The sequence below is a fragment of the Numida meleagris genome, chromosome Z (genome assembly GCF_002078875.1).
Source record: "Numida meleagris isolate 19003 breed g44 Domestic line chromosome Z, NumMel1.0, whole genome shotgun sequence".
In the NCBI taxonomy this organism is placed as follows: domain Eukaryota; kingdom Metazoa; phylum Chordata; class Aves; order Galliformes; family Numididae; genus Numida; species Numida meleagris.
In genome coordinates, this window is record NC_034438.1 from 17,175,015 (window position 1) to 17,201,760 (window position 26,746).

Consider the following 26,746-nt stretch of genomic DNA (forward strand, 5'->3'; position numbering starts at 1 on the left):
CAAAGTCCCCAGCATTGCTCTGACCATGTCAAGGCAAAACCTGATGGCCTGCTCCTTCCTCATTCCTTGTTCTAAAGATCATAGAATCATAGCATCATTAAGGCTGGAAATGACCTCCAAGACCATCTAGTCCATCCACCTACTACTAATGTTGCCCACTAAACCATGACCGTAAGTAAGACACCTACATGCTTCTTGAACACCTCCAGGGATGGTGATTCCACAGCTTCCCTGAGCAGCCTGTTACAGTGCCCAACCGCTCTTTTGGAGAAGCTTTTCCTAATATCCAACCAGAAAGTTGTGCTACCTCTTCTAATATGCAAAGATGGGAGTTCAACCTTGTTTAGCACCACAATGATTTCCAGGCCCTTCTGATATCCCAGGTCTGATGCACTTTGTCTCTGTGCCTCTGCATGCCTGGAAGACAAAAGACTAGGATGATCTAAATGGAAGAAAGACCTTAAGGGAGGAACAATAAGGACAAAGAGAATGGATCTGCAAAGCTGGAGGTTGTAGAGGTGGAAATATAATCCAAGAACATTTGCTGCTTTTGGAGAGAGAACTAAACACCATGTGCTATGACATTTGATGAAGTTGAATCTCCAAATTTAAGAAATCACATGGAAAATAAAAAAAAACACAATAAGGAACCAATACCTAACTTCACTTTTGAAAAGTGGATCTTGGCTTTTTGATATATCACAAGGGAGCAAACTTCTCTCATTACCTCTGCATTGCTGCACCACTTGAAACTCACTGCTCCTCCAACACAACACATGCCATCTTCAATACAAGGAGCTCCCCAAAATCTCTACAAAAATTAGCAGTCTTCCTGTGTCAGAAGAGCCATGAGGGGCTCAGACACTCCACAGGAAGAAGATGAACTAAAAATTTATTTTGCACAACTCCTTTTCTTACATCTACTGTTTTCTCATTTTTACATACACAGTTCCGTGCATGCCCACACCTGTGTTCCATCGTTCCCCTGTGCTAACTCCTACCTTTGTCTTCCCTCCATCTTCCTTCCTTTTCCTCACATAGATGAGAAGTTATTTAGCCTTGGATAACATACACGTAGGTTCTTAAGGCCTTCTAAAGCTACAGGACCAGGCTGAGAGCAGGAATTCACTAACTTCAAGAACTCCTGCTGAAGTGACCACAAGTAAAAGGAGTTTGTATACAACAGTGCCATCTTCAGCTTCTACAGGAAGATTGCAATACTGAAATACAATGCTTGATAGAAAGAGAAAAAAAGAAATGAGGCAAAGGAGTAAAACCAGAGTCCTAAGGCATAGGGCTATTCTTCTACGTAAAAAAGCAGAGCTGGTGTCTCCAGCTAACATAAGAAGGGCAGCTCCCATTCTAATCTCAGTTTTGATTTAACAACAAACAACAGCTCACAATAATCTTAACTGCAATAGCAGAGGAATCCTCCCACTCTGAGCTCCCTTGAGGAACAGAGCTGTTAAATTATATCAGAACATGTAAAATTACTGCTTAGCTAAATTTTATTTTTGCAGCTAAAGCAAAAAGACCAAAGTGCTCTATTTTTCATATCTGCTCTATCTAAAAAAAAAACAAAAAACAAAAAACCAAAAAACCAACATTACAGCTTTCCTAAAGACAAAATATTTCCTCAGTACAAACAAATAATGTATTCTTCCCCATATCACTTTCAGAATGCATGCACAGCCATTCACACATGTTGACAGCCATTTACCTACTGCATCTGGCAAGCTTTCTTGCATAGCCTCAACACTTCACTTTGTTGTGCTAAATAAAAATCATCACAGTTCGGTATGCACACTATTCATTCAGTGTTTAAAGAGCATTTTACAACTCACAAGCTGAATTCTAATTGGACCATGCTCGTTATTTGATGTCAATAGGAAAGTCTTACTCTTATACTCAAAATAGCAAGCACATTTCTTCATCTAGTGCTTAGAGAAAACATAGTATAGAGACAAAACAGGAACTGTTTGTAGTTAGACCCTACTTTTCAAATGTCAGTTTTCTGTCTTTGTAGAATTCTGTTGCTGGAAGCAAAGATTAGACAGCAAACCATTGCAGAATCATTCTGCATGCTCAGCTTTCCTCTTACCTTTTGCATTTAAAATCTTCTGGACTAAACTGTATATTCATGATTCCATAATTACTTTCATCACCTCCCACAGGAATCAAGAGAGGCTTGGTATCCTCCTCCATATCTGATGTATATGCTTCCTTCTTCTAGATTCTGATAGTTATTCTGAACAAAAGAAAGAAAACAAGACAAATGCAGTTAAGTAAGCGGTATATCTGCTATGAATTTAAGACTGGCAGAGTTCCACAGCTTCGGAAGTTCCTGAGGTGAAAACAGAAAACCCCTTCAATCTGCTGCTGGGAATTCTTGTTTCGTAATGCAAACATCACTGGTCAAGTACAGCAGACATAACAATTTCAAAACACCCTCCACATTTAAGTAAAGCGTTCAATGAACCTTTGTGCTCTGATTCTTCTACTACAGCAACAGCCAATATAAATTAAAGCACTATGATGGATGTTGCTTTTACACTGGGACTAAAAAAAGTCTGTAAGAAGTGAGGCTCAGGATCTCAATTTCTTTTGAGCTACCACAGCTAAAAACAAATCCACCATGTGGAAAGTAATGTTAAGTATATTTATGCGTAGGTCTTACCCTACATTCTTCACAGCACTGTTCCACTCTAAGACCACTGATTTTTAAAAGAACTGTAATTTCAATTAGCAACAGAAGAGCTGATAACAATTTAACGGAATTATTAGACACTACTGTTTCAATGAATTACTTCAAAGCTTATAGCAAATACATACGCAGTTTTCCATTGTATTTCCCAGAACAAGAACAAAGATTGAATTACAGCAGTGTATCATGTCCAGGCTCTTTGAATTAAAGATAATGACTGCTTTAATAAAGCATTAATAATTATGTATTGCATGCATTCAGAACACTCCAAGCCAAACAATAGGAAACAGATCACTTTTAAGCAAATTGAATTATATTTTCTTCAACTGAATCACAGTCCTCACATGGGACTTGCTGCAGTCTCATGTTCAGCTGAACAAACATAATGGCTTAACAGCTCTCACTCCTGCTACCTGCTCAAGAATTCCTCAGCCAGGGCCTATTTTTAAAACAAAAATTGTAGAAGTATCTGCTTTTCCAGTGCAATTGTTTCCTGATATTTTATATGTTAGGCTGAGGGAAAGATAAATGGGAACTAGAGATGGCAAAAGATAAAAAAGGATGGCACTGAATGGTATGACAGAATGAGGTGTTTTAAATCTAGATCAGTTCTGAGCTTGAGGCCTGTTGTATACCTGGACACACATGCATGCTCATGCAAAGAAGAAGAAATCATGCCATTTCATCTCATAATGCGGCCAGTTCCCTCATGCCTTTAGCATCCATGACACTACAACTCAAGATATGAAAGGTCTGAATTAAGTTTTTAAAGTTTAAAGGCACAATTTCATCTTGTTCATCTTGGCTCTGTAAGAGATCACAAAAAGTGATCAATTATAATACGACAATTGTACAAGCCTTCTTTGCAGTCCATGATAGTATCACCTTTTTCTTTCCCCTCATTTTTACTGTCACACTCTTCTTTACCCCAAAGCCCTTTCCTTCTCCATCATCGTTAATTCTTTGGCTTCAGCTGGAATGTCTTAAGTTCTCTTTTTGTTTTACGGTCTTCTGGTGACTCTCACCATTCACGTTCCTGTTCATTTCCTCTCTGTTTTCTGCCTCCCCTACACACTGACAAAACTGCTTTCCAACTTGCCTTTAACAACCACAAAGAGATTTCTTAATTGACAGCAATATTCTAATTTCCTTTCACGTGACACTCTGTTCCTTTCCAAATCCCATTTATAGCTTCCCTCTTGATCATTTCTCTTCTACCAATTTCTCTTATTCTCTTATTTTCTATAGCTCTAGGTCACCTCTTTTCTCCCTACCGATTACCCTTATGACCTGCATACTTCCAGTTTAACTCATCTCAGTGCACTTCCTCCAGCAGCTCAATACCTTCGAGAGAAAACCAGGGGATCAGAGACTTCACCTACTGCTACAACTACCCATCTGCTCCCCTGCCATTCCCAAGTCCTTCTGCATCCCTCGGATCGCATGTCAAGAAAGTAGTCTTTATGGCTCAAGCGGAAGACTGATAATTCAGTATTAACTGTTTTTTATTTATTCTCTTCTGTTGTCTTTTTCAGCTTAACATCCTGCATACTTTCCCAAACAGGTACACTCTTACTTCAGAAACTGAGATCCTTCCCTCCTGCATTTTTTAACCTTTTTTGTTTGCATTTAAATCATGTTCTGGATTTAGCCAAAACAAAACAGATTAAAATTTTAAACCCTAATGGATAGACTGGAATTGGAAATAAATTCAAATCTCAAACACTCATCAGTGAATTTAGTCAGAACTTTCCCGAAGACTGACTGACATCTTCTCCTCGGGGCTCTTGTTTATGGTGTGGATTAAGTATTGCTTAATACATCACTTCCTTAAATCCTCTTGTAAATAATGTATTTGTGCTTTGCAATTCAATCTGAAAAATGCAGAAAACAACGATCACCAGTACGACTTTCTCTGCACTATGGCTACAAAGAACTCTAAACATTTTTCAGTATTCCATGAAGAAAAATAATCCTTCCAAGACACAGCATGCACTAAGTTAGGCTTGAAAGCATAGTTTGGGGTTACAGCATTGTTTATTTGTCTCTTAAGAGCCTACTTAAAAATAAACTCTTTTCAAGAGTCAAGCCTATAAGTGCTTATTGTTGAGGATAGACAAGAGAAGCTCACGACGAACAAATTAATTACTTTACAAATAGACACAGATATGAAAACCATACTATATAAAATCTGTACAATATGAACACTGTAGCCAGTACCAATGCAGCTTAAAAGATAACTACAGGCAAAAGAACAAAACACAGAAGAATTAGCCTGATTAACTATCTTTATATCTAATACCCACTCCTTCTTGCCTGGATTGCATTGCCACTGAACATTTTTTACACATGGGATTAAGCTGGTTGTGATATCCAGCCTTATTGCCTGGCAATTTCTACTACAACAACTACTTCTCACCTGCTTACTTTGCTAGTATTACAGCTACCTTAAGCTTTTATACTAGGAATCTGACCTAGTTTTGGAAGTTTATCTTTAAAAAGCACTCCCGACAGACAACATTCTTGGTCTTCAAATCATTTAACCACAACAGCCACATGCTATCAACAGAGTCCCAACAATCACTGGAATCTAATCACCTACATATTCAAACACCATTAATGATGATGTTTTGAATGGTCGTAAGTCTGCACAGACTTTCCACCTCATCCTCCCTTTTCTGGATCTAACTTCACCAGCTGCCTGTGATGAAGCTGCCTTAGTGCATGGGAACTGCTGAGTCACGGCCTGAACCACTGATTGAGCACCTGGAGGAAAGACCCAGTCAGCCCTGGGAGCACAGGTGAAGGCAATTCACTGTGTGACCAGAAGGACTCATTTAAGGGCTGACTGCCACTAAGGAAGGATCTCTTTCTGGAGATCCCTCCTTGGTGGAAGTCTTTCCCTGCAAACCAGAATCTTCTGATAGGGGTGTGTAAGCTACTTCCCTTCCTTTGTAGCACCTTGCTATGGTGCTGGTCCTTCCACCTCTTTTGTAATACCTTTTCCATCGTGTTCGTCCTTCTGATTACTACACTTAAGAAACTCTCTTGTTCTATTTATAGCTCTCCCACAAACATTTGAACCACTGTATCAGACAGTCAGCAACAGCTAACAAATGAATAAGGATTTACTAACCCAGGTTTTCTGCTGCTGGTAAAGAAACTGTGAAACAATACCTACAGGTATACAAGGTGCTTTTCCCAGTCCCACTCTGGGCTACACTCTGGATGACTTCCAGGTGGTACTCAAAACAGAAAGGAACATTCATTAACCGTTTGCTCCTGCAAATTTATGTTTTCTCTACCTCCTAGTTTCTCCCTCTCTCCTAGTTACAAAGCCTGAGAAGCTTCAAGAAGTGAAAACAAGGAATTACCTGATTCAGAACTCTCATTCTAACCTGGAGGTGCTGTGATCTGGTCTTTGCACTGGAGGACAAACACACAGTACAATTTGCTTGTACCAAGAATCTATGCCAGCAGTCAGGTCTGCTACAGTTACATGTATCAATGCCTTAAAATGAGACACCATTCTGGATAGAGTCTCAAGTATACTGTTATATAGGGCAGTACTGCTATAAAGGGCAGGGCTATACACACAGAAACTGTGAGAAATAAGGAGGCTCTCCTCTGAAAAACTGGAACTTCAAAGCAGGACAGAAGAGCTTCCAGGTTCCTTTTTTGGGGGTAATGAGCCCTAGGTTAGAAGGGGCTGAAGAAATAAGAGTAGTGGCATATTCAGAGCTCCTTAAAATAGGGACAACTTGCCACAAGTCAGCTTGTCCATATTCTTATAGGACTGCAAAGACTGAAAATAATTAAAATGTATAAATGGTGTTAAGTTAATGGTTTAAGTAAAACGTATAATGGTGTTAAGTACCAAGTGGTTTGGTAACATTGCTTGTAGATACAGGCTGCACTGCTGTTAAGCTTCTACAAGGGCTGTTCCAAAAGTAATGCCTTTCATGATCTTGGCCCACGACATCAGATGCAGGCTTTGGTGATATGACAGTAGAGGCTGAACCTTCCCAACAATATTCTTTTACATGTTGTTGCTGTGTGACAGATGGCAGCAGAGGGGCACTCTGACAGAATAATGTCTCTCATGGATGTGCATGAGAAGCAAAGGTGTGGCACTGAATTCCTCCATGTGGAAGAAATGGCACCGACTATCATTGACACTTGCTGAATGTTACTGGAGCCCAAGCAGTGGATGTGAGCACAGTGAGGGAGTGGGTGGTGCGCTTACGCAGTGGTGACAGCGACAGCTGGCCACCTCTGCTGGTGTAGATTTTTATGAATGTGGCATGCAGGCTCTTGTTCATCAGCGGCAAGAATGCACAGCTACATGTGCTGACTATGCTGAAAAACAGTGTCTCGTAGCTGGGAACTTCCTCTATCAAACAGTGTTATCGTGCTCTTTGCATCTGTTGTAGTTTCCACGGAAATAAACAGGAGGCAGTACTTCTGGAGCAACCTCTGTAAGTGCCTCAGGCTGACTCAATGGGCATGTGGCTGCTGACAGATGGTGTCTAAGTAAAATTTAGAAGAAATTTAACAAAATTACCTTCAACAGATGAGTCTATTATTTGGACACACATATGTTTGCGCAGACTCTAAAGAAATAGTTACAATTACCAGAATGTAAAGAAGTTAAACATCTTAATGATTACGTTTTCATCACCATTTTTGAAGGGAGCAGGTCTGTGGGCTGTCAGGACGGAGCCACGCTTCTTCCCGACTCGCAAGCTGCCCGAAGCGCAGCGCGCCGCCCCGCACGGCGCTCCGTTCCGGCTCGGTTCTCCGGCTGGGGGTTTCAGGCCGGAAGCCGGCGGGGTTCGGCAGCCAAGCCCATGCCGGCCTCCCCCGCTCGGCCACCGGCACGCAGGGCGCGGCTCAGCCCGCCCCGGCCGGCGGAGCGAAGCGGCCCGCAGCGCGCACGGGGCTCCCCGGCCGTGCTCGCCGCCCCGCCGCCGGTGCACGCCCGCGGGCGGCGAGACGGCGGCACTCCGGCCCTCCACACGGGCTGCACCGCCGGTGGGACCCCCAGGCCGGCGCGGGCTCCTACCTGCGGCAGCGCGGCTCCGGCAGCGCCCTGCGCCGACAACAGGAAGCGACCCCACGCGCCGAGCCCGGGACTACGCTTCCCAGCGAGCCGCGCGGCGCCGCAGCGCGCTGCCGGCCGGGGCCGGGGCTGGGGCTGCTGGAGGCGGAGATGTGAGCCGTCGCGCCTCTCGCCTTCTTCCGCCGCTTTGCAATTTTTGCAACGATGCAAAGCCGCGTGCTTTGATGTCTCTTTACAGCGATGCAAAGCTGCAGCGTTGTCAGCGCTTCAAAGGCACAGGCTAGAGCTCGGGCGTCCAGCCTTTTGGCTTGCCTGGGCTGCATTCAGTGAAGAGGAATTGTCTTGGGCCACATACAGAACATACAATATAGTTAATGAATATAAGTAACAAAACATATATATATATTTTTGTCTATTAAAATGTCTCCTTGGAGCCTTCTCTTCTCCAACCTCATAAACAATCATTCCCCCTCCTGTTTATAAGCTTCTTTCAAGTACTGGAAGGTCACAGTGAGGTCTCCCCGGAGCCTTCTCTTCTCCAAACTAAACAAGCCCAGTTCCCTCAACCTTTCTTCAGAGGAGAGGTGCTCCAGCCCTCTCATCATCTTGGTGGCCCTCCTCTGGACCTGTTTCAAGAGCTCCACATCTTTCTTATGCTGGAGTCCCCAGGCCTGGACGCAGTACTGCAGATGGGGCCTCACAAGAGCTGAGCAGAGGGAGACAATCCCCTCCCTCTCCCTGCTGGCCACTCCTCTTTTAATGTAGCCCAGAACATAGTTGGCCTTCTGGTCTGCCAGCGCACGCTGCTGGCTCATGTCCAGCTTCTCATCCACCAGGACCTCCGAGTCCTTCTCTGCAGGGCTGCTCTCTAGGGGTTCTTCCCCCAGTCTGTATAAGTACCTGGGATTGCCATGGCCCAAGTGCAGCACCTTGCATTTGGCCTTGTTGAACCTCATTAGGTTCATATGGGCTCACTTGTCCAGCCTGTCCAGGTCCCTCTGGATGGCTTCCCTTCCCTCTAATGTATTGACTACACCTCTCAACTTGTTGTCGTCTGCAAACTTGCTGAGGGTGCACTCAATTCCCTCATCTGTGTCACTGATAAAGATGTTGAAGAGCACCGGTCCCAAGACTGAGCCTTGGGGCTCACCACTTGTGAGCGGCCTCCACCCTGACATAGAACCATTAATCACAACCCTTTGGCTGCGACCAGCCAACAAGTTCTTAACCCACCGAACAGTCCATCCTTCAAATCCGTACCTCTCCGATTTAGAGAGGATGTGGCGAGGGACCATGTCAAAGGCTTTGCAGAAGTCCAGGTAGATGACATCCGTTGCCCTTCTCCTGTGCACCGATGCTGTCACTCCATCATAGAAGGCCACCAGATTGTTCAGGCAAGATCTGCCCCTGGTGAAGCCATGCTGGCTGCCTCAGATCTCCTCTTTGTCTTGTATGTGCCTTAACATGTCTTCTAGGAGTATCTGCTCCGTGATCTTCCCAGGCACAGAGGTGAGGCTCACAGGCCTGTAGTTCCCCGGGTCATCCTTTCTCCCTTTCTTAAAAATGGGATATCTGCCACGCTTTCAAAAAAAATGCTTAATAAACTCACCATCAGCAAGTAGTTTTTGTTGTTGTTGTTGCTGTTGCAGTCAGAATTGTTATCACATAACTAGCTTTTATAACAGAGTCTGAGTTTTAATTTTAATCTGTCAATTTTTAACTGAACGCTCTCTCCTTCATCCACAATTTTTCTTTTTTGGGGGGTTCTGGTTTTCTTTAGAGATGCCACGAGTTAGGTTGAAATATCAATATTGGCAATCACCGTGTTTTACTCAACAAGTGGTACAAGCACATGTTATGTGTAATACACATGGGTTTCAGTGCAACTGAGTGCGTGTGATAGCCAGGAGAGGAAGAATCAGCACTGCAGTGCACCCTCCTCTTGCCCTGGTTTCAGCTCAGATAGTGCTGATGGCACACCACTGCTTGGTTGTTACCATGTGATAGGTGCTGTCATGGTTTTGTGATTTTCGGTTATTGGTATTCCACATCATAACATCATGTAGTGGACATACCTAGTTCTCAGAAGAGAAGGACTACTACAGTCCCCACGGTACTTTGCTCCTTTGTTACCGTTTTCCAGCCGGAGGGAAAAGATAGAAGCTCGCAGTATAAAAACTTGCAGATCACGAGACCTCGTCCCTTTTTCCGCCGTCTCTCGTCTTGGCAGCACCTCGCTCTCTAGCCGTCTTATCGTCGGTAGTAGAGTAAGGCCTACCTTGACTTTGGGACATTCTCTCTCTCTGTGTTGGATTTATCAGCTTAAATTGTAATTATATTGTATTATAGTGTGTTGTTTTGCATTCCGATATTTTATTTAGTAAATTAGTTTGTTTCTACTCAGATTGTTGCCGCTGTTCTTTGCTCTCAGGGCCATCTCCCTACCCTTTTCCCCTTTTCCCTTTTCCCGGGACGTGGGCCCTTGGGTCCCCCGTCCCCTTTGTCACGGAATCGGGCCTAACGCCCGTAAACCGTTGACAGGTGCACACCTGGGTCAGGTTGGGCTGCTCTGTGGGGTAGAGTTGCCAACATGATGGCACGAGGGCAGGGAGTATTGCGAGCTGTGCTGGGCTGCATGCAGCCCAAGGGTTGGACATGTCGGGGCTGGGGGATCAGGTGACAGACTGCCTGTTCCACTGAACAGAGACAAAACATCGGATTCGGCTTCAACAAGTTGAGCAATATTGTTCAGAGCAACCAGTGTCCTAGTGCTCTTCCTGGCTCTCGCCTCACCCATTTTTTTCATTGGAATCAAATTCTCAAGTGTAACGGCCTGGCGCCATCTCAGCTGCCATTAACTAGCATGCACTGCAACAAGATGTCCACCACACACTCTCCTCTGGGCACTGAGCGCACTTGAGTGTGGTCAGCAACCATGACACAAACACTAGGACTTGCGGAGGTCCATCAGGTGCATTTATAATGGTTCATACTGGGCTGGTTATCACGGAATTGTAGAAGTTGGAAGGGAACTCTGGGGATCATCAAACCCAACCACCTGTCAAAGTAAGTTCCCTAGAGTAGGTTGCTCAAGAACAGTTATAGAATCATAGAATCATAGAACTAGCAAGGTTGGAAAAGACCTACAAGATCATCCAGGCCAACCATCCACCTACCACCAATATAACCCTACTAAACCATGTCTCTCAACACAACATCTAAACATTTCTTGAACACCTCCAGGGACGGTGACTCCACCACCTCCCTGGGCAGCCCATTCCAGCACCTGACCACTCTTTCAGAAAAGTAGTATTTCCTAACGTCCAGCCTGAAGCTCCCCTGGTGCAACTTGAGGCCATTCCCCCTCGTCCTGTCACTAGTTACAAGAGAGAAGAGGCCCACACCCAGCTCACTACAACCTCCCTTCAGGTAGCTGTAAAGAGTGATAAGGTCTCCCCTGAGCCTCCTCTTCTCCAGACTGAACAATCCCAGCTCCCTCAGCCGCTCCTCGTAAGCCCTGTGCTCCAGACCCCTCACCAGCTTTGTCACCCTCCTCTGAACACACTCCAGGGCCTCAATGTGTTTCTTGCAGTGAGGGGCCCAAAACTGGACACAGTACTCAAGGTGCAGCCTCACCAGTGCTGAGTACAGAGGGACAATTACTTCCCTACTCCTACTGGCAACACTATTTCTGATACAAGCCAGGATGCCACTGACCTTCTTGGCCACCTGGGCACACTGCTGGCTCATGTTCAGCCAAGCATTGACCATTACACCCACCTTCATTTGTTCCACACAATCTACCAGCCACTCTGCCCCAAGCCTGTAGCATTGCCTGAGGTTGTTGTGGCCAAAGTGCAGGAAAATCACTGGTTGGTAAGGTTACCTTTTTTATTGTTGTTCCCAGTTAAATTAAGGTGGGAACATGTCCTTTTCATAATTATATTGTAGGAATGTTTATAGCTCTTGCTAGGGAAAACTGAACTATGTACAAGGAAGACAGCACTTAGACAGCTTTCCCACATGAGAAAGCTATTTCAAAGCAAGCTCAGCACATATCCCCAATATGTACTTCCTCAAACACAGCCCAAAACAGACAGCAAGGCCGAGTAGCAGAACTGCTCCATAAAGGAAACTGCTGCATAATCTGAATTTCAGACTGCAGGAGGAAACGAGGCAGCAGACTAATCACCTGTTACCCTGACTCTCAGCTATGTGCGATCCAAGTCACACCAAACTCTGCTTCCTGCAGCCTTTCCTTCACTCCCATCTTTTGCACCTTAGACACCCTTACCATTCAAGTACTTTGTGGCTTTTAGAAATTCGAAGAATTCAGTCAGTTAGTCACAAGTCTTGCCACGTGCTATCATGTTAATTTGAAAATCAGTGGAAACACCACCTGCAGATGCTGTAAGTGATTACAACCAAAACACACAAAAGCAGAGATATGGGAAGAATTTAACATTTTCATCATACAAGAAGCTAGTCCCACCCTTGAAAGCTACCTTCATCATTCTGTGCTATGAAAGACTTAAATAGTTAGAACCATAGTAGATACATGGCTTGTATTTCCTTGCATTCTTTGTCATTAACTACAGGCCTTGAAATATTTTTGCTTGGAAAAAGGATTTAATGCAAGAACTGTGATTTGCTAACAAGCAAACGTGAAAGAAATGTGTAAATTCTCCTGCACCCTCTAATAAAAGCACTACTATTAGAAATGGCTTTTAAAAAGAGCGTTCAGTAACTGCCTGCATTGTGTTGCAGCTTTCTATTCTGCAACACACAACCTTCTGGGCAAAGCACATACTCTGCCACACATCTGGGTAGTGCCTTGGAAAAAGGGAGCCCACATTCACCGAAGGCCTCTTGATGAGGTCCCTCTTTGGGAACAGTGAGGTCTCCTAGGTGCCTTCTCTTCTCCAAGCCAAATAAGCCCAGCTCCTTCAGCTTTTTTTCGCGGAGAGGTGCTCTAGCCTTCTGATCATCTCTGCGTCCCTCCTCGGGACCCGCACCAGCAACTCCGCATACTCCTTGTGCTGAGGCCCTAGGCCTGGACATGGTATTCCAGATGGGGCTTCACAAGGGCAGAGCAGAGAGGGACAATCCCCTCCCTCACCCTGAAATTACGCATGTACTTAATTTTGTCCATATTTTTGCAACAGTATAGCCTGCGTGGCAGCTGTTCTGTCACACAGCTGAATTCACTAGGTCCCTGCAAAACAAAAGGCACTCGCACAGCCACTGCAACACATGAGGAGCTATGCAGGTGATCCCTACAGGACAGGTGTAAGGACGGACAGCTCCTGCGACGGCCCTCCTGCACCCTCTAGCTTCATTTTCTGCCCGCGCTCCTCACATACCCTGAAACGCACAAGGGGCAGGCAGCAAGAGCAACCTCGCCCTCCTTCCCGCCCAACGCCGTACCGCTCAGGCCGCGGCCGCCCACCAGGAGCGCTAACACCACCTTCTCACCCCGCCCCCAGCCCGCGCCCCTAGCGGCTCCGACTGCTGCAGCGCATGCACCGCGTGACGACTCGCGCTCCCATTGGCTGGCGGTCGAAGCACGGCCGGGGCACGCGGTGGCGGCTATATAACGCGTCTCGGGAGACGGCGCCATGTTTTGTGGAGCGGAGTGTGAACGCTGCGGAGGCTGGTAGGTGGGCGCGCGGCGCGGGTGCGGCGCATCGGAACCACAGCGGAGCTGGGCGTGGGGGCAAGGGCGGTGCGTGCCGGGGAGGGCTCTGTCGCGTGTTTGCACCGCGAGAACCGTCGGGATGGTGGCATCTGGGAGGAGGGTTCAGCTAACCTGCACCTGATCCTGTAGGTGAGCTGGTGGCATTCGCTATGGAAGAGGACTGGGACACGGAGCTGCTGGAACAGGAGGCGGCATCGGCTTCCCAGCGGCGTTCTGAGGAGCAGGTGTGGATGGTGAGTAGTGTCCAGGGGAGGGCAGCGCAGCAGGGAGCGGGGCACTGGCGTGGCCCAGTCTGAGGAAGAGGCAGCTGAGAGGCGGCCTCAGTGCTCCCTGCAGCTTCCCGAGCAGTGCGGAGGAGGAGGTGTCGGGCTCTGCTGCTGGGAGCTGAGGGCATGGAGCTTCCCCCGGGGAAGGGTCAGAATGGCTCCGTGCTTGAGGTGCTTGAGCGTGGCGCAGGCTGTGCAGAGAGGTGCTGATCTTGTGTACAAATTATTTGTATGTAATCTTGCTGTTTTATTGCATAGCAGCAAAATACTTTGGTGTGAAGTAAAGGATAAGGTGTAAGGAAGGAGGAGTGTAATGCGAGACAGCTAAGGAATATTTTACCACTTAAGGGATGAACGAATATCGGTATCAGAAGAAACTGCTGTAAATTTTAGGAGGACATGTTATGAATCTTTGATAATTGGCATGGGTTTTACACTTCTTACAAATGAGCCTTGAGGAATGAGGAGGGTAAGGAGAGGTGAACAGATTATCAAATAGGTAATAAGCTAAAAGTACAGTTGCCTAAATAAGTAGTAATAGCGTGTACTGTCAGAATAATGGTTTGGTAGTTTGGGTTTAGTTTCCTGTAGTGGTTGGTAGCCACAACAAGAAAACTATGAAAGTTGTAGTAAAAATTAAAAAAAGCACCATCAGGAAGTAAAAATTTTGGTAATTTCTTGATGTTCCTCTGTTGCCTGGTGCTTTGGCCTACTAATGCATGACTAACTTGTATTATACAGGAGAAGTTTAAACCTAGGCTTTGCTGGAAATAAAACTGTACAGTGGTACACTGTGAAAATTATGTGCTGTTCTGAACTGTTTCGGATAGAGTATCTGAATCGTTGAATAAATTAAGAGGGACTGGCATCTTAAAAATACTTAAGTATAACCTGTAAGCATGCTGTAGAAAAACTCTAGAAATGCACTTGTGAAGCAGATGGAAGCAGTTTTATTCATGGTACTAGCAGTCCGAAAACTTTCTAAGCCTAAATTGGAGAAGAAAATACTTTAAAAGATTGCACTATTCTTTTGGGCAACAGATATTTCTAAATGGCATTAAATGTTTGTTAGCAAAGTGAAGTTGATGCCTCCACAAGTCTGACAGAAGGCAAGATAAACTTGTCTTCGTATCGGTTGTGTATAACTTGGGTTTGGTGACATTTGTGTTTGAATGTTGAGCACTTAAGTGTAGTGAAGTTTAAGAAACTTTGAACAGAACGAGTTGAAAGACTGCACATGAGTGCAGAAGGCAATCTCTTTCAATTGGAAGACTTACCACCTAAATGCACCTTTAGTTTACATATACTTTGCTTGGCCTGAAGGTAACATCATGATGTCCTTTTTTTTCCTTTAGGCTAGCTCTGGCAGACCAAACAGCCCATCCCTCCGCTTCTCCAGCAGACCAAGCAGCCCCTTGTCTGGCTTCCCAGGCAGACCAAACAGCCCCTTCTTTGGCTTTAGTCAGAATAAAGGCTCACTTGGTATGCAAAAAGTACTTAAAGTTTTACTGACATTTACGGAAGTTGATGACTTGAAAAGTTTAGCAGATGTAACGTAGTACTGTTCTATTTCTTTACATTTTTTTTGTGTATTCCCCCATGCAATAAGCAACATCAAATTGTACAGATAATATAAGAAGTAAGTTTTTCTTTTGTCCCTCACTTCTTTGTTTACCATAGTTGGTGTTGAATACAGTGTATAATTTAAAGTGAATAGGTGACAGCGGGTAACCATTTCTACAGCTGCCTGTGTTAAACTGTATTGAAAATGAATAAATACTACATGCAGTGTTGAGCAGTCCTTTCAAGGTACTTCCTGACAGCTGAGAATAAGAAAAGGTCACAGGCTGTTGAAGCATTAAAGAAAAACAAAGCTAAACAAGACAAGATGTTGTTGTAGTTTTCATTTTGTAAGTTTCCATAAAGTACTCTTGGTTTCATGAAGATTATACCTTTTTAAACTTGAACAGATGTTTTAGTTATAATAAGCCATGCTGATGTTGCTAGAAGCAGTTTGTCCCAGCAGTTACTTGGAGTAATGGTACAAAAGCCAGATCAGGAAGCAGGTTTTGCTTAAAACTGACGGGATGTGAGATAGGGCAATCAAGAAGTTCTCACTGACTTTTATTCTTAGGAATGATCTTTGCCGAAACTGCATGTGGATATTTTAACTTCAGTGAAATTCTGTCTGGGATAAAAATATATAGCTCATATTTAGTTGAAGCAGCTGTGGAAGCACAACCTAAACTATTTTAATGTGTCTTATTTAGTACAGATTAGATTTTCTAATGAGCAGTTAGAACATGTTATGCTATGTTTATTGTTGATATGTCATTCTCCTACCTCTCAGTGTATAGGTGAAAAGGAGATTTCTTTACCTAATTACTTGTTGTCAAGATGTTGGAAAATTAGAATGGGCAAGAACCAGAAGTCAGTTCTGTCACTTGAACTCTTCCAGATTTGAACTGTTAGAAGTGGAGAATTCAGAGAACAAGTGTTGATGGTTTTTTCCTCCCCAGAAAAGGTTGGACAAACCTTTCTCCCTTTTGAAAAATTTTACAGTTAACAAATTGTGCTTCAGCTGATGTTCAAATAAAGTGTGCAGTCTTGCAGAAGGTACTCTCTGTCCCTTGATCCAAGCCTTGAATGAAGCCTTGAAGATGGTAAACTGTTTTGGACCCATCAGTAGTCTCTAGAGTATTCCACTAATGATTGGCCTCCATTTGGAGTTTATGTTATTGATCTCAACCTTTGAGGCCCAGAAGTTCAAGGTGCTTTAAGTTCTCCTTACTTTCCAGTTATGTAGGGTGAATTTCATTGGTTTGTATATGAGAATGCTGTAGGAGACAGTGTCAAAGGCTTTGTTTATTTACTCTTCCAGATGCTAATGAAGGACTTAACAGAAGTCTGCATATGCAGCATGACACTGGAGGATATTCTGGGAGCAGAGGTAGGTTTGTGCAGTTAAAATTTGTAGTTCCGGGGATGACTAAGCCTTGCTTTTGGACAAAACATTAGGACAGGCAAGCTTACTACTGGTACCATAGTAGATACTGAAATATATTTGTGTTAGTAGCAAAGCTGTTGCTGGGTGATGCTGTTCTGTATTGGAGGACAGCTGTATGCGCCCTAAGCTTTGCTGTTTAAGGGCACCTTGTTGCATCATGTAATAGTTCCTTATTGTTCCAAATTCATTGTGTGTTTACTTGCCAGTATACTATGCTGACCTTGTTCATGCTGTCAGCTTAGTTCTAACGTGTTTTGTTACGTATGGATTTAGCTGAACATTGGAATAAATTTAGTTTCTTATTTTCTCCATTAATATGTTACTGTAGCTATTAAACGCTGAAGTGGATTCCTGTGGCTTACCTTTAACTCACAGATTGTGTGGTCTGTGAATGTAAGCACATTGCTGGGAGTAGCTGACTTGGATGTAACTACTGTAAATTGTGCTTGACCAACTTGGTTGCCTCTGGGTGTTTTGAGGGAATGGGGACAGCAGTGAATGTTAACAGTGTGCTGGATGTTTTAACAGGAGTACAACTGATCAAGGGAAATGGTTATCATCTACTCAAAACTTAATAGGTCACACCTAGAATACTATATATGGCTGGGGCTCCCAAGAGGGGGAAAAAACCCACAGCAAGAAAATAGCATTGCAAAGCTGGATCAAGTTGAGAAGAGGGCTAGCAGGATGCATAGGCAGCTGGAGAATCTGTCCTTGAAAGAATCATAGAATGATAGAGTATCTCAAGTTGGAAGGGACCTGTAAGGATCATTGAGTCCAACTCCTGGCTGACCATATGTCTGAGTGCATTGTCCAGATGCTTCTTGAACTCTGCCAAGCTCAATGTCATGACCACCTACTTGGGGAGTCTGCTCTGGTGCCCAGCCACCCTCTTGGTGAAGGATCTTTTGCTGATATCCAACCTGAACCTCCTCTGTTGCAGCTTTGTGCAGTTCCCTCAGGTTCTATTGCTGGTCACTGGAGAGAGGAGAATGGCACCTGCCCCTGGTGCGGAAGCTGTAGGCTGCCATAAGGCCTCCCCTCAGCCTCCTCTTCTCTGAAGATGAACAAACCAAGGGATTTCAGCTGCTCCTTATAGGTCTTCCCCTCTAGATCCTTCTCCATCTTTGTAGTCCTCCTTTGGATGCTCTCTAATAGTTTTATGTACTTTTTGTGCTGCAGCACCCAAAACTGCGCAAGAGTACTCAAGCTCAGGCTGCAGCTGTGTAGTATAGAGCAGGACAATCACTCTACCATCTGGCAGTGCTGTGCTTGGTGCATCCCAGGATACTGTTGGACTTCCTGGCTGCCTGGGCACTCTGTTGACTTAGATTCAACTTGCTGTTGACCAAGACCCCTCAGATCTCTTTCAGTGGGGCTGCTCTCCAGTGTCTGATGACCAGTCTTCACGTGTAGCCAGAGTTGCCTCTTCTCAGGTGCAGAATCTAGTACTTGCTCCTTGTTAAACTTCATGCAATTGGTGATTGCCCAGCTCTCTAATTTGTCTGTATCTCTGTGCAAGGCCTTCCACTCTGAACAGTCAACAGCTCCTACCACTAAGCAAACTTACTCAAAGTACTTTCTTAGTCCTACATCCAAATCATTTACGGAGACATTAAAGAGAACTGGCCCTAAAATTGAGCCCTTGAGGATCCTTGTTAGTGACCAACTGCCAGGCTAACATAACCCAGTTTACTATAACCCTTTGGGCCTGACCTATCAACCAGTTGCTTACCCATAGTGTTATTTTTCTGTCTAGCCATATGCTGGACATTTTGTCCTTCTCAGAAGGCTACTGTGAGAAACAGAATCAAAAGCTTTATTGAAATTCAGAAAGGTAATGTTATCTAGCTTTACTTGGTTAACTAGGTGGGTGTCCTTATCATAAAAGGAAATTAAGATAGTTAAAGAGGACCTTCCGCTCATGAACTGGTGTTGGCTGTGACCAGTGACCACGTTGTCCTTCAGGTGCTTTCCAGTACCTCTGAGCGTAATTTTCTCCATAATTTTACCAGGCACTGAAGTGATGCTGACAGGCTTGTGATTACTAAGGTTTTCTTTCTTGCCTTTCTTGAAAATTAGAACGTTTGCCAGTCAACTTATACCTCTCCAGATTCCTAAGACCCTTGAAGAATAATTGAGACCTCACAGTGACATCATCCAGCCCTCTGAATACTCTGGGATGAATCTCATCAGGCCCTGTGGACTTATCTGCATCCGGTGGAGCAGCAAACTGCACAAGTTTGGGTTTGGCTGAGTAGTTAACTGAGGACCATGACCTCCAGCTCAGGGCACCTGGGGTCCCTGAGTTCATAATCAGCGTTGAAATCAGAATCAAAGAAGGCACTGAATGTATCTTGCTTTGTCCCTGCTTGTGAGATGACCGTGCTCTTCAAGTAACAAACCGATGTTCTATCTGGTCCTCCTTTTATTGTTAATGTATTTTAAAAAAACCAAAAAAACCTTTTTGTTGTTCACCACAATATTGACCAGCTTCAACTCTTAATAGCTTTGTCTGTTCAAATTTTTCCCTGCAAATGTGAACAGTATCCCTGTAGTCATCACACGTAGCTTGACCTTGCTTCCAGCAGCTATGTGTGTTCATTTTCTGCCAGAGCTCTAGAAGAAGATCCCTGTTGAGCCAAGCTGGCCTTCTGCTGCACCTGCTTGACTTCTGATGTTGTGGAGTTGCCTGGTTCCTGTGCACTCAGGAGGTGGTACTTAGAGTGGCCAGCACTGAGACACCAGTGCCCTCAAAAGCAGTTTCCCAGGGGATGTTAGTAACTAGTTCCCTAAGCAGCCTAAAATCTGCTCTCCTTATATTCAGGGCTGAGATTTTGGTGGCAGTTTTCCTCCTGTCACAAAAGATTTTGAATTGAATACTTCATGGTCACTATGGCCAAGGTGGCCACCACTTGCCACTTCACCCAGGAGACATTCTCTGTTCACAAGGAACAGATCTAGGAGGACGCTTTTTCTTGTTGACTCCCTTAGTACCTGTACCAGGAACTTTTCATCAAGGTGTTTTAGGAATCTCCTGCATCTGTTTATATCAGCTGTGTGGTGTTCCCAGTTAAAGTCTGGCAAGTTAAGTCCTCTGTAAGTTCAAAGGCAATTGAGCTTGAAGTCTCTGTAGGTTCCTTAAAGAGTTGTTCATCAGTGTCATCATCCTGGCCTTGTGGTCTGTGGTAGACTTCCATAGTGACATCCCCTTTGTTTGCTTGTCCATTAATCCTTACCCAGATGCTCTCAACCAAGTTGTTGACAAGTGTGAGCTCCATACAGTCCAGCCTCTGCACTACATACAGTGCTGCTGTCCTGCCTCTCTTGCCATGCCTGTCTTCTGAAAAACTTGTTATCATCCATCACGCCATTTGCAGGGGTGGTTTCTCTTACAGCAATGATGTTGTAGCTCTGGACTGAGCCAAGGCTTCTAGCTCTTCTTGCTTACTCCTCATGGTGTGTGCATTGGTTTAGAAGCGTTTCAGATGTGTTTTGTTGTACCCAGCACCTCATGATGCAGACAGAAGGATCTCACTAGCTCACAGCCACTCTGATTGCGGCACGCCATCCTATACTTTATCACCAGCAGTGTAGGTGCACTTCAGCTGAGCCATTGGCCTCACCGTCACCTGTGGCATGCTGTCCCTAGGCTCACCTTTAGTGAGCCTGGTTTTATCTTCTCCTCCCCCCCACTTTAAAATTTAGCTTAAAGCCCTCTTAACAAGCCCTGCCAACTGCTGGTCTAGACTCTATTTACCCCTTTGAGACAGGCGAACTTTGTCTTTTACCATAAAACTCCTTTGATAGCACGAGCCTCTTAGCCATGTGTTGATTGTGTTGGTTTTCCTGTTCCTCTCAGTATTCTTCCCTGCTACTGAAGGAGTTAAGGAAAACATCAGGTAAGTTCTGCTCCTTCAGCTAACCCCCCCCTTTCCCTGAGGTCCCTTCGATAGCCTTTGAGCTTCTCCCACTGATTTCTTTGCTGCCAACCTGAGCTACTAGAGACAGGTAATAATCAGAGGGCTATGCAAGTCCAGGGACCTTCCTAGTAATGTCTCTGACCAGGGCCCCAGGGAGGCAGCAGAAGCTGAAGGGCTTCGGGCTGGCCTTGCAACAGCCTTCCTCTGCCTATGAGATCATTGAGAATGTGCATCCATGCTCTTTATTGACATGCGAAACAAGAACAAAGGTAAACAGGCGTAAGTTAGAATAAAAGATTTTCAGACTTACAATTCCCATGAGGGCATTCCAGCATTGGAAGAGGTTTTTAGAGAGGCTGTTCAGTCTCCATTCTGAGAGGTTTTCAAGATCTGCCTGAACTAAGTTCTGAGCACTATGGTGAAAATTGCGTGTTGATTCTTTTTGAGTGGTAGAGCAGACCTCAGGTCCTATTCAGCCTGAATTATTCTGTAATTTTGATGTGGAGTTCATTTTTAAAAAAAACAAAACAACCAACTAACTTAAAGTCAAAGATGATTTTGATTGTTGATTTATTTTCCTACTTGTAGATTCCGTTGTAAGTCAGAACAGAGAAGATCAGCCAGTGACTAGATTTGGTAGAGGAAGGAGTTCTGGAAACAGAGGTAACTTCCTGGAGTGTTTCATTCTGTGACTGTTTGTATTTGATAAATTGTTTTCCTTATTTCTACACTCAGTTTCATTGTATCAGACCCAAATGAGTGTTTATGACTTGAGAGCTAATACTAATACTTGTGAAAATAACTCTGAACCTGTATCTAAGGTCTGTAATACTTAGGAATCTTTATACTTAGCCTATCTCCTTTAAAATGCGGTTTTTGTTTTGCATTTGGAAAAACTCAAATGATGGCCTATTTATGAGTTCGTATGCACCAAGCATTGGTGAAGGAACTGCAGACATTGTAGGAGAACTTCTTGGTCTCATCTAGCAGAACGTGATCAGCTAAACACCACACAGACATTCCCTCACTCTCCCATCTCCCATTGGAATGGAGAAGAGAATTGGAGAAAGAAAGAACTCGTAGGTTGAGATAAAAACTAATTACTAAGAGAAGGAAGAGAGAAATAATAGTAAGTGCATTTGTGCATTAATAATGCACAAATATTTACAAAAACATGATGCAGAGTGCAGTTGGTCACTGCCTGCTGACCTATGCCCACCCAATCTCAGAGCAGTGGCTGTTCCTCTGGCCAGCTCTGCTCAGTTTTATATATATTTTTCACATGATACCATATAACATGGAATATCCCTTTGGCCAGTTTAAGTTAGATGTTCATGTTCCATCTCCTCCCAGCTCTTTCTGCGTGAGTCCTCTGGTTGGCAGGATAATAGGAGAAACTGAAAAACTGAAACATCCTTGTCTCTATGAAGCACTGCTCAGCCGTAACTAAAACATCAGTGTATTATCAGTGTGTTTTTTCTCCCAAATACAAAATATAGTATCATACTGGACACTATGAAGAAAATAAACTGCCTATGCTGAAACCAGCATAATGGTCATTGTCATTGCAAAATGGCAGAACGAATGGTTAGTTGTAGACTAACAGGTAAATGGTAATAGATGTGTAGTATATTAAAATCATAATAAAATTGATTAACTTGAAAGGCAGAGAATTCTTGAAGGAATACAGTGACTTAAATGCTTAAGTTATTAATTTCCTTTTGGAAGTTTCTCAAATTTATTACTGGCTTACACTAATAGTAATGGACTTTATGACACAGTCTAGTATAACTCCTAAGAACTGTAAAGTGTTTTTTTTTTTCCTCCTGGCTTTCCAAAAGGCAGAAATACATTCTGCTCACACAGTAAATTGTGGCTTCAAAATGAGGCTTATTGGTAATCTGGGTTAATGTGAGTGCTGAGGACTGTGAGGAAGTAAAACAGTAACGTGGGATAGTAGGTAGAAACTGCTGTACTATCTCACTATGGTAGTGCTCGTGAAAATTGAGAAGGCCAGTTTTCCTCTGGATTAACCAGAGGAGTGAAGACTTAATGTTAGATGTACTTCTAACAAGAAGCAGTACAAGAGGGCAGTAGACTTCACTTTGTGTTCTTGGCAAAAAAGAAAACAAACTTCATTTTTCATGGTTAGGCAAATCATATAGTTTTATTAATTCCAATAAAAAGTACAACAGTAAAGCAGGGACTTCACAGAATAGTCACATAAAGGTCACTTGATGTGTACATGCAGAATTGGAAAAACTAAGGTGTTGTGTGCATGATGTACTGCAGATTTTCAAGAGAAGAACTCTGCAGATGATCCTGGTATGCAAGAACGAGGTTTTAGAGGAGTTGCTGGCATCTTTGGACAAAGCAAGTATAAGTTTTATATTGACTGGTTTCTGCAGGTCTGTACCTTAGGACGTTCTTTTTGATTCAATTACTCCTTGATAACTAGAAGTATAAGGCTGTGAAATAGCTTTCTTCAGATATGTTACGAGTAACTTCTTTGCAAGATCATATCACTGGGAATAATACAGCATAGGTAAAAGTTATCAAGAGTCTTCTGGGGATATTGCACTATGGATTATATCATAAGTAGTATTAGGCATTTTGCCTTACAAGGGGAAGTACAGGGATGGGTACTGACCAGTGAAAGAAGCAGGACCCAAGGGAACAGCATGGAGCTGTGTCAGGGGACCTGACAGGGTTGGGTGTCAGGAAAAGGCTGTTTGTCAGAGGGCGGGTAGTCAAGCACTGGAACAGGCTGCCCAGGGTAGTGGTCACAGCACAAAGCTGCTGGAGTTCAAGGAGCATTTGGACAGTGTAATCAATCAAATGGTTAGAATTTTGGGTAGTCCTTTGTGGAGCCAGGGGATTTGATTCTTGTGGGTCCCTTCCAGCTCTGGATATTCTGTGGTTCTGTAATACTAGCTTTGAGCATAATACTTCTTAAAACTAATTTTAGATGTATACTTCCTATGCTTTGTATTTCTTAAAGGTTTAAACAGTGAGGAAAGAAACAGTCCTCTGTGTGGCAGCCCCTTTACCCCAAGAGGAAGAGGAGCAGTTGGAGGACCTACAGGTGAGATTTTTTTTAGTAGCATGGTTAACGTCTTGGATTTTCTCAGTGCTGATTTGTGGCAATGCAGTACCATCAGAGCTTTGCTAAATGATGTTAGCTTGGCTTGCTTGCATGCTGTTATGAACAGATTTTTTCTCATCTGATTTAGCACCAATATAGGAATTCATAGTACTTTATGATGAATCACTACGTTAGGTTGTGTGATTGTGTGCCCAGGCTGGACACGGCTCCGGGCAGCCTGGTCTAGTGGTTGGCAACCCTGTGCTCAGCAGGGGGGTTAAAACTCGATGATCTTTGAGGTCCTTTTCAACCCAGGCCATTCTGTGATTCTCAGTAGCTCTTGATCAGCACTTAATTGTTAGCCAGTTTAGCTTAGTGGTTCAACAATTTACTACAGTCAAATACAGCAACTTAATTAAAGATTCAGGAGTGGTGAGGTTCATACAAGAATTACAGTAGAGCGTTGGAGGGGGAGATTTCTAAATTTAGTTATGTACTTGAGGGCTTTCTCTGTACCCCAGTAAATTACTCACTCTTCCTTTTTGTTGACTCTCAGCAGATGGCTGGGGTCTGTCCCAAAGAGAGGTTTCCTTTGCTACTTAGAATCTTTCCCATCTGTGTTATGCATGTCCATTTCCTGCGTAATGAAGTGTCTTTGTTTTCCTTAGCATTTTTCTCAAGTTAATTCTGTCTCCTTCCAGAATGACTGTGAATAATGACGTTCCAGACCATGTGTTTTAAAAAAAAAAAAAAAGTTTAGGTTTTTCCCCTTCAGTGTTAGAATATCTCTCTGTCTCCCTCTCTCTCTCTCGCTCTCTCCCCATCTCTACGTCTGTACTATGATTCACAAAGACTTATTGCCTGGTAATATTTTCTAACAAAAGCCCTTGTCTTCAAAGGGTTACATATGCGCTAAATGCGTTGTCTGACATGAGATGTCTTTATCCCTCAAGTACATTCTACATTCAGTTTGAAAATCTGTGTATACTATATAAAATATTAAGAAGGGTGTATAAATGTAGCAAAAATAGGCACAAAGCAGCTGTCTTTACTATCATATGTGCTTGTAGATTTTTTTCAACGTATCTCTGTGTGTGGAGGGGAGGGGCAAGGGCGCAGTCTCAGTAGATCACAATGAGACAGCTGCTTTGCTACATACAAAATGCTAACTCACAATCAAGTCTTCTACCAGTGGTTTAGTAGAAGTTCCCCAAAATATGTGGTATGCAGCATTCAGAATATTCTTAATTACGTATTTTCATAGAATTCCCATTAGATAGACATCTCATTTTCTAACAGATTATCTGCAACTCTTTCTACGGAAGCAATCCTCTTTAGGCTTGCTTCTTGTAAATTAAGAAAATCCTGTAGCTTGCACAGATTGTCCCTGATGTGTTTAATCAACCTGCATAACTACTCGGACTAAAGATAGAAGTCCCTTTTTCCATTCATAATATCGCTGTTCAGTTGCTTTAAATGCAGCTAAGCTAAACAATAAGTAGCCACCCTGCTGCTGCTTCCCTCACTTCTTTAGGGGAAGTTCCTTTAGCTAGAGTGTTACTAGTGCAATTTCACATCTTCGGAGGACGAACCCATAAAAGTTTAGCATGTACAGTTTAAGTAATTGTGTGTGAGAGACAAGTTACTGTTTTCCAAATCCTCTATAACTTCGGAAATTCTACCTCTTGCTGCAGTAGAAATGGGGTATTCTGGCATGTTAGTGGTTTTTGCGTTAAAAGAGCATAAGGGCTGTGCACAGTTCATGCAGTAGAGCAGGCATGCCCAACCCATGGGCCTCATGTGGCCCAGCTCAGCTCACATTGCAGCCCGTGTGCCCCCTGCTGCTACTTAAAATTTTTATGCTTTGTTGATAGATGAAAATACTGATGCTACAAATACAGCTCAACTTGCCATTTTCTTTAGAGGTATTGATAATGAATATAATATCACTGAAGAAATAGCTTCTTTGGTGCCATTGAAAGACACAGCTAAATCTCTGAGTAGTATGAAGCAGTAAAAAAATACATGAAAGCAGTTTTCTTAAACCTTTGTCAGTATATCTTGTATCACTACTGATGATGCCCTGGTGATGGCTGGTAAAAGAGAGGGTCTTATGAAGTAATAGAACATGATACAATTAACTCATGCTTGGTGAAATATCACTGCATCAGACATTAGGAAGATCTATGTGCAAAAGCTTTAAAAAAGTATAGGGTCATGCAAGTTGTCATCAAAGCCAATAGTTTTGTAAAGTCTAAGGGACTGAAAAATTGTCAATTCCAGAGGTTCCTTGAAAGTATGGATGCTGATCATGGGGTCATCGTTTACTTTCTGAAGAAAGGTGGCTAAGTCGGGGGGAAAAGGTTAAAAAGACTTTGCTAAGTGAAATTGAAAGGAAAACTTGTCCTAGAATATGAAGATAAAAAATGACTTGCAAATTTAGCGGTTTTTTTCGGATTTGGCTGCTCACTTAAATGAGTTAAATGTGCATCATCGAGGTGAAAATAGTCTGTGTTGTGTTTCAGACAATAACAGCATTTGAAATGAAACTTAAATTATGGCAAGCTCAAGTTGTGGCAAATAACGATATGCATTTCAATACGCTGGCTAAGCACAGTTCTGTCAACAGTGAAAAGTATGCAGCTGTGCTGAAATTTGAGGATAGGTTTCAAGATTTCAAAAAAGTCATTTTTTGGTATATTTTGACTTTTCATAATTAAATTTTCAGTGCTTAGCTAAATACTTAAACTCAATCTGCCAATCATATCAGGAAATGCTGCTGAGTTTTCTAAGTGTTCTGGGGTATTTTTTTCATTAAGGTTCTTCGTTAAAATTTCTCTCAGGTTTTATTTTCTAAAAGAAGCTAACTTTGAACTGCTTCATTTAACAGGAGTTTACAAAGGACGCAATGAAGGAATTGATTCTGGAAAAGGTAAGCAGCTTCACAAGTAATATGTCAGTTTTAACTGGCTTTTGACCCAGCATTCTCTTAAGATTGCTG

General features: G+C 43.3%; 2 protein-coding genes across 8 annotated transcripts in view; one reads left to right on the forward strand and one right to left on the reverse strand.

Annotated features, from left to right (window-relative positions):
* The window catches only part of SLC38A9 (solute carrier family 38 member 9), a 49,238-nt gene extending 36,026 nt beyond the window's left edge, over positions 1 to 13,212 (reverse strand). Inside the window, exons 1-2 of one of the 6 annotated variants that reach the window (XM_021380729.1) lie at positions 13,130 to 13,212; positions 2,102 to 2,248 (exon numbers count right to left, since the gene is read on the reverse strand). In XM_021380729.1, the coding sequence (XP_021236404.1) occupies positions 2,102 to 2,205 (104 nt within the window). In that variant the 5' untranslated portion in view covers positions 2,206 to 2,248; positions 13,130 to 13,212. Of the gene's footprint in view, positions 1 to 2,101; positions 2,249 to 3,339; positions 3,476 to 5,306; positions 5,328 to 7,385; positions 7,519 to 7,769; positions 7,921 to 13,129 lie in introns of those variants that run through there. The other 5 variants (XM_021380731.1, XM_021380725.1, XM_021380727.1 and 2 more) reach the window with 5 other exon arrangements.
* The window catches only part of DDX4 (DEAD-box helicase 4), a 34,305-nt gene continuing 20,741 nt past the window's right edge, over positions 13,183 to 26,746 (forward strand). Inside the window, exons 1-8 of one of the 2 annotated variants that reach the window (XM_021380723.1) lie at positions 13,183 to 13,422; positions 13,594 to 13,697; positions 15,086 to 15,212; positions 16,612 to 16,680; positions 21,249 to 21,323; positions 22,953 to 23,033; positions 23,662 to 23,745; positions 26,636 to 26,677. In XM_021380723.1, coding sequence (XP_021236398.1) covers positions 13,287 to 13,422; positions 13,594 to 13,697; positions 15,086 to 15,212; positions 16,612 to 16,680; positions 21,249 to 21,323; positions 22,953 to 23,033; positions 23,662 to 23,745; positions 26,636 to 26,677 — 718 coding nt within the window. In that variant the 5' untranslated portion in view covers positions 13,183 to 13,286. Of the gene's footprint in view, positions 13,492 to 13,593; positions 13,698 to 15,085; positions 15,213 to 16,611; positions 16,681 to 21,248; positions 21,324 to 22,952; positions 23,034 to 23,661; positions 23,746 to 26,635; positions 26,678 to 26,746 lie in introns of both variants that reach the window. The other variant, XM_021380724.1, reaches the window with a different exon arrangement.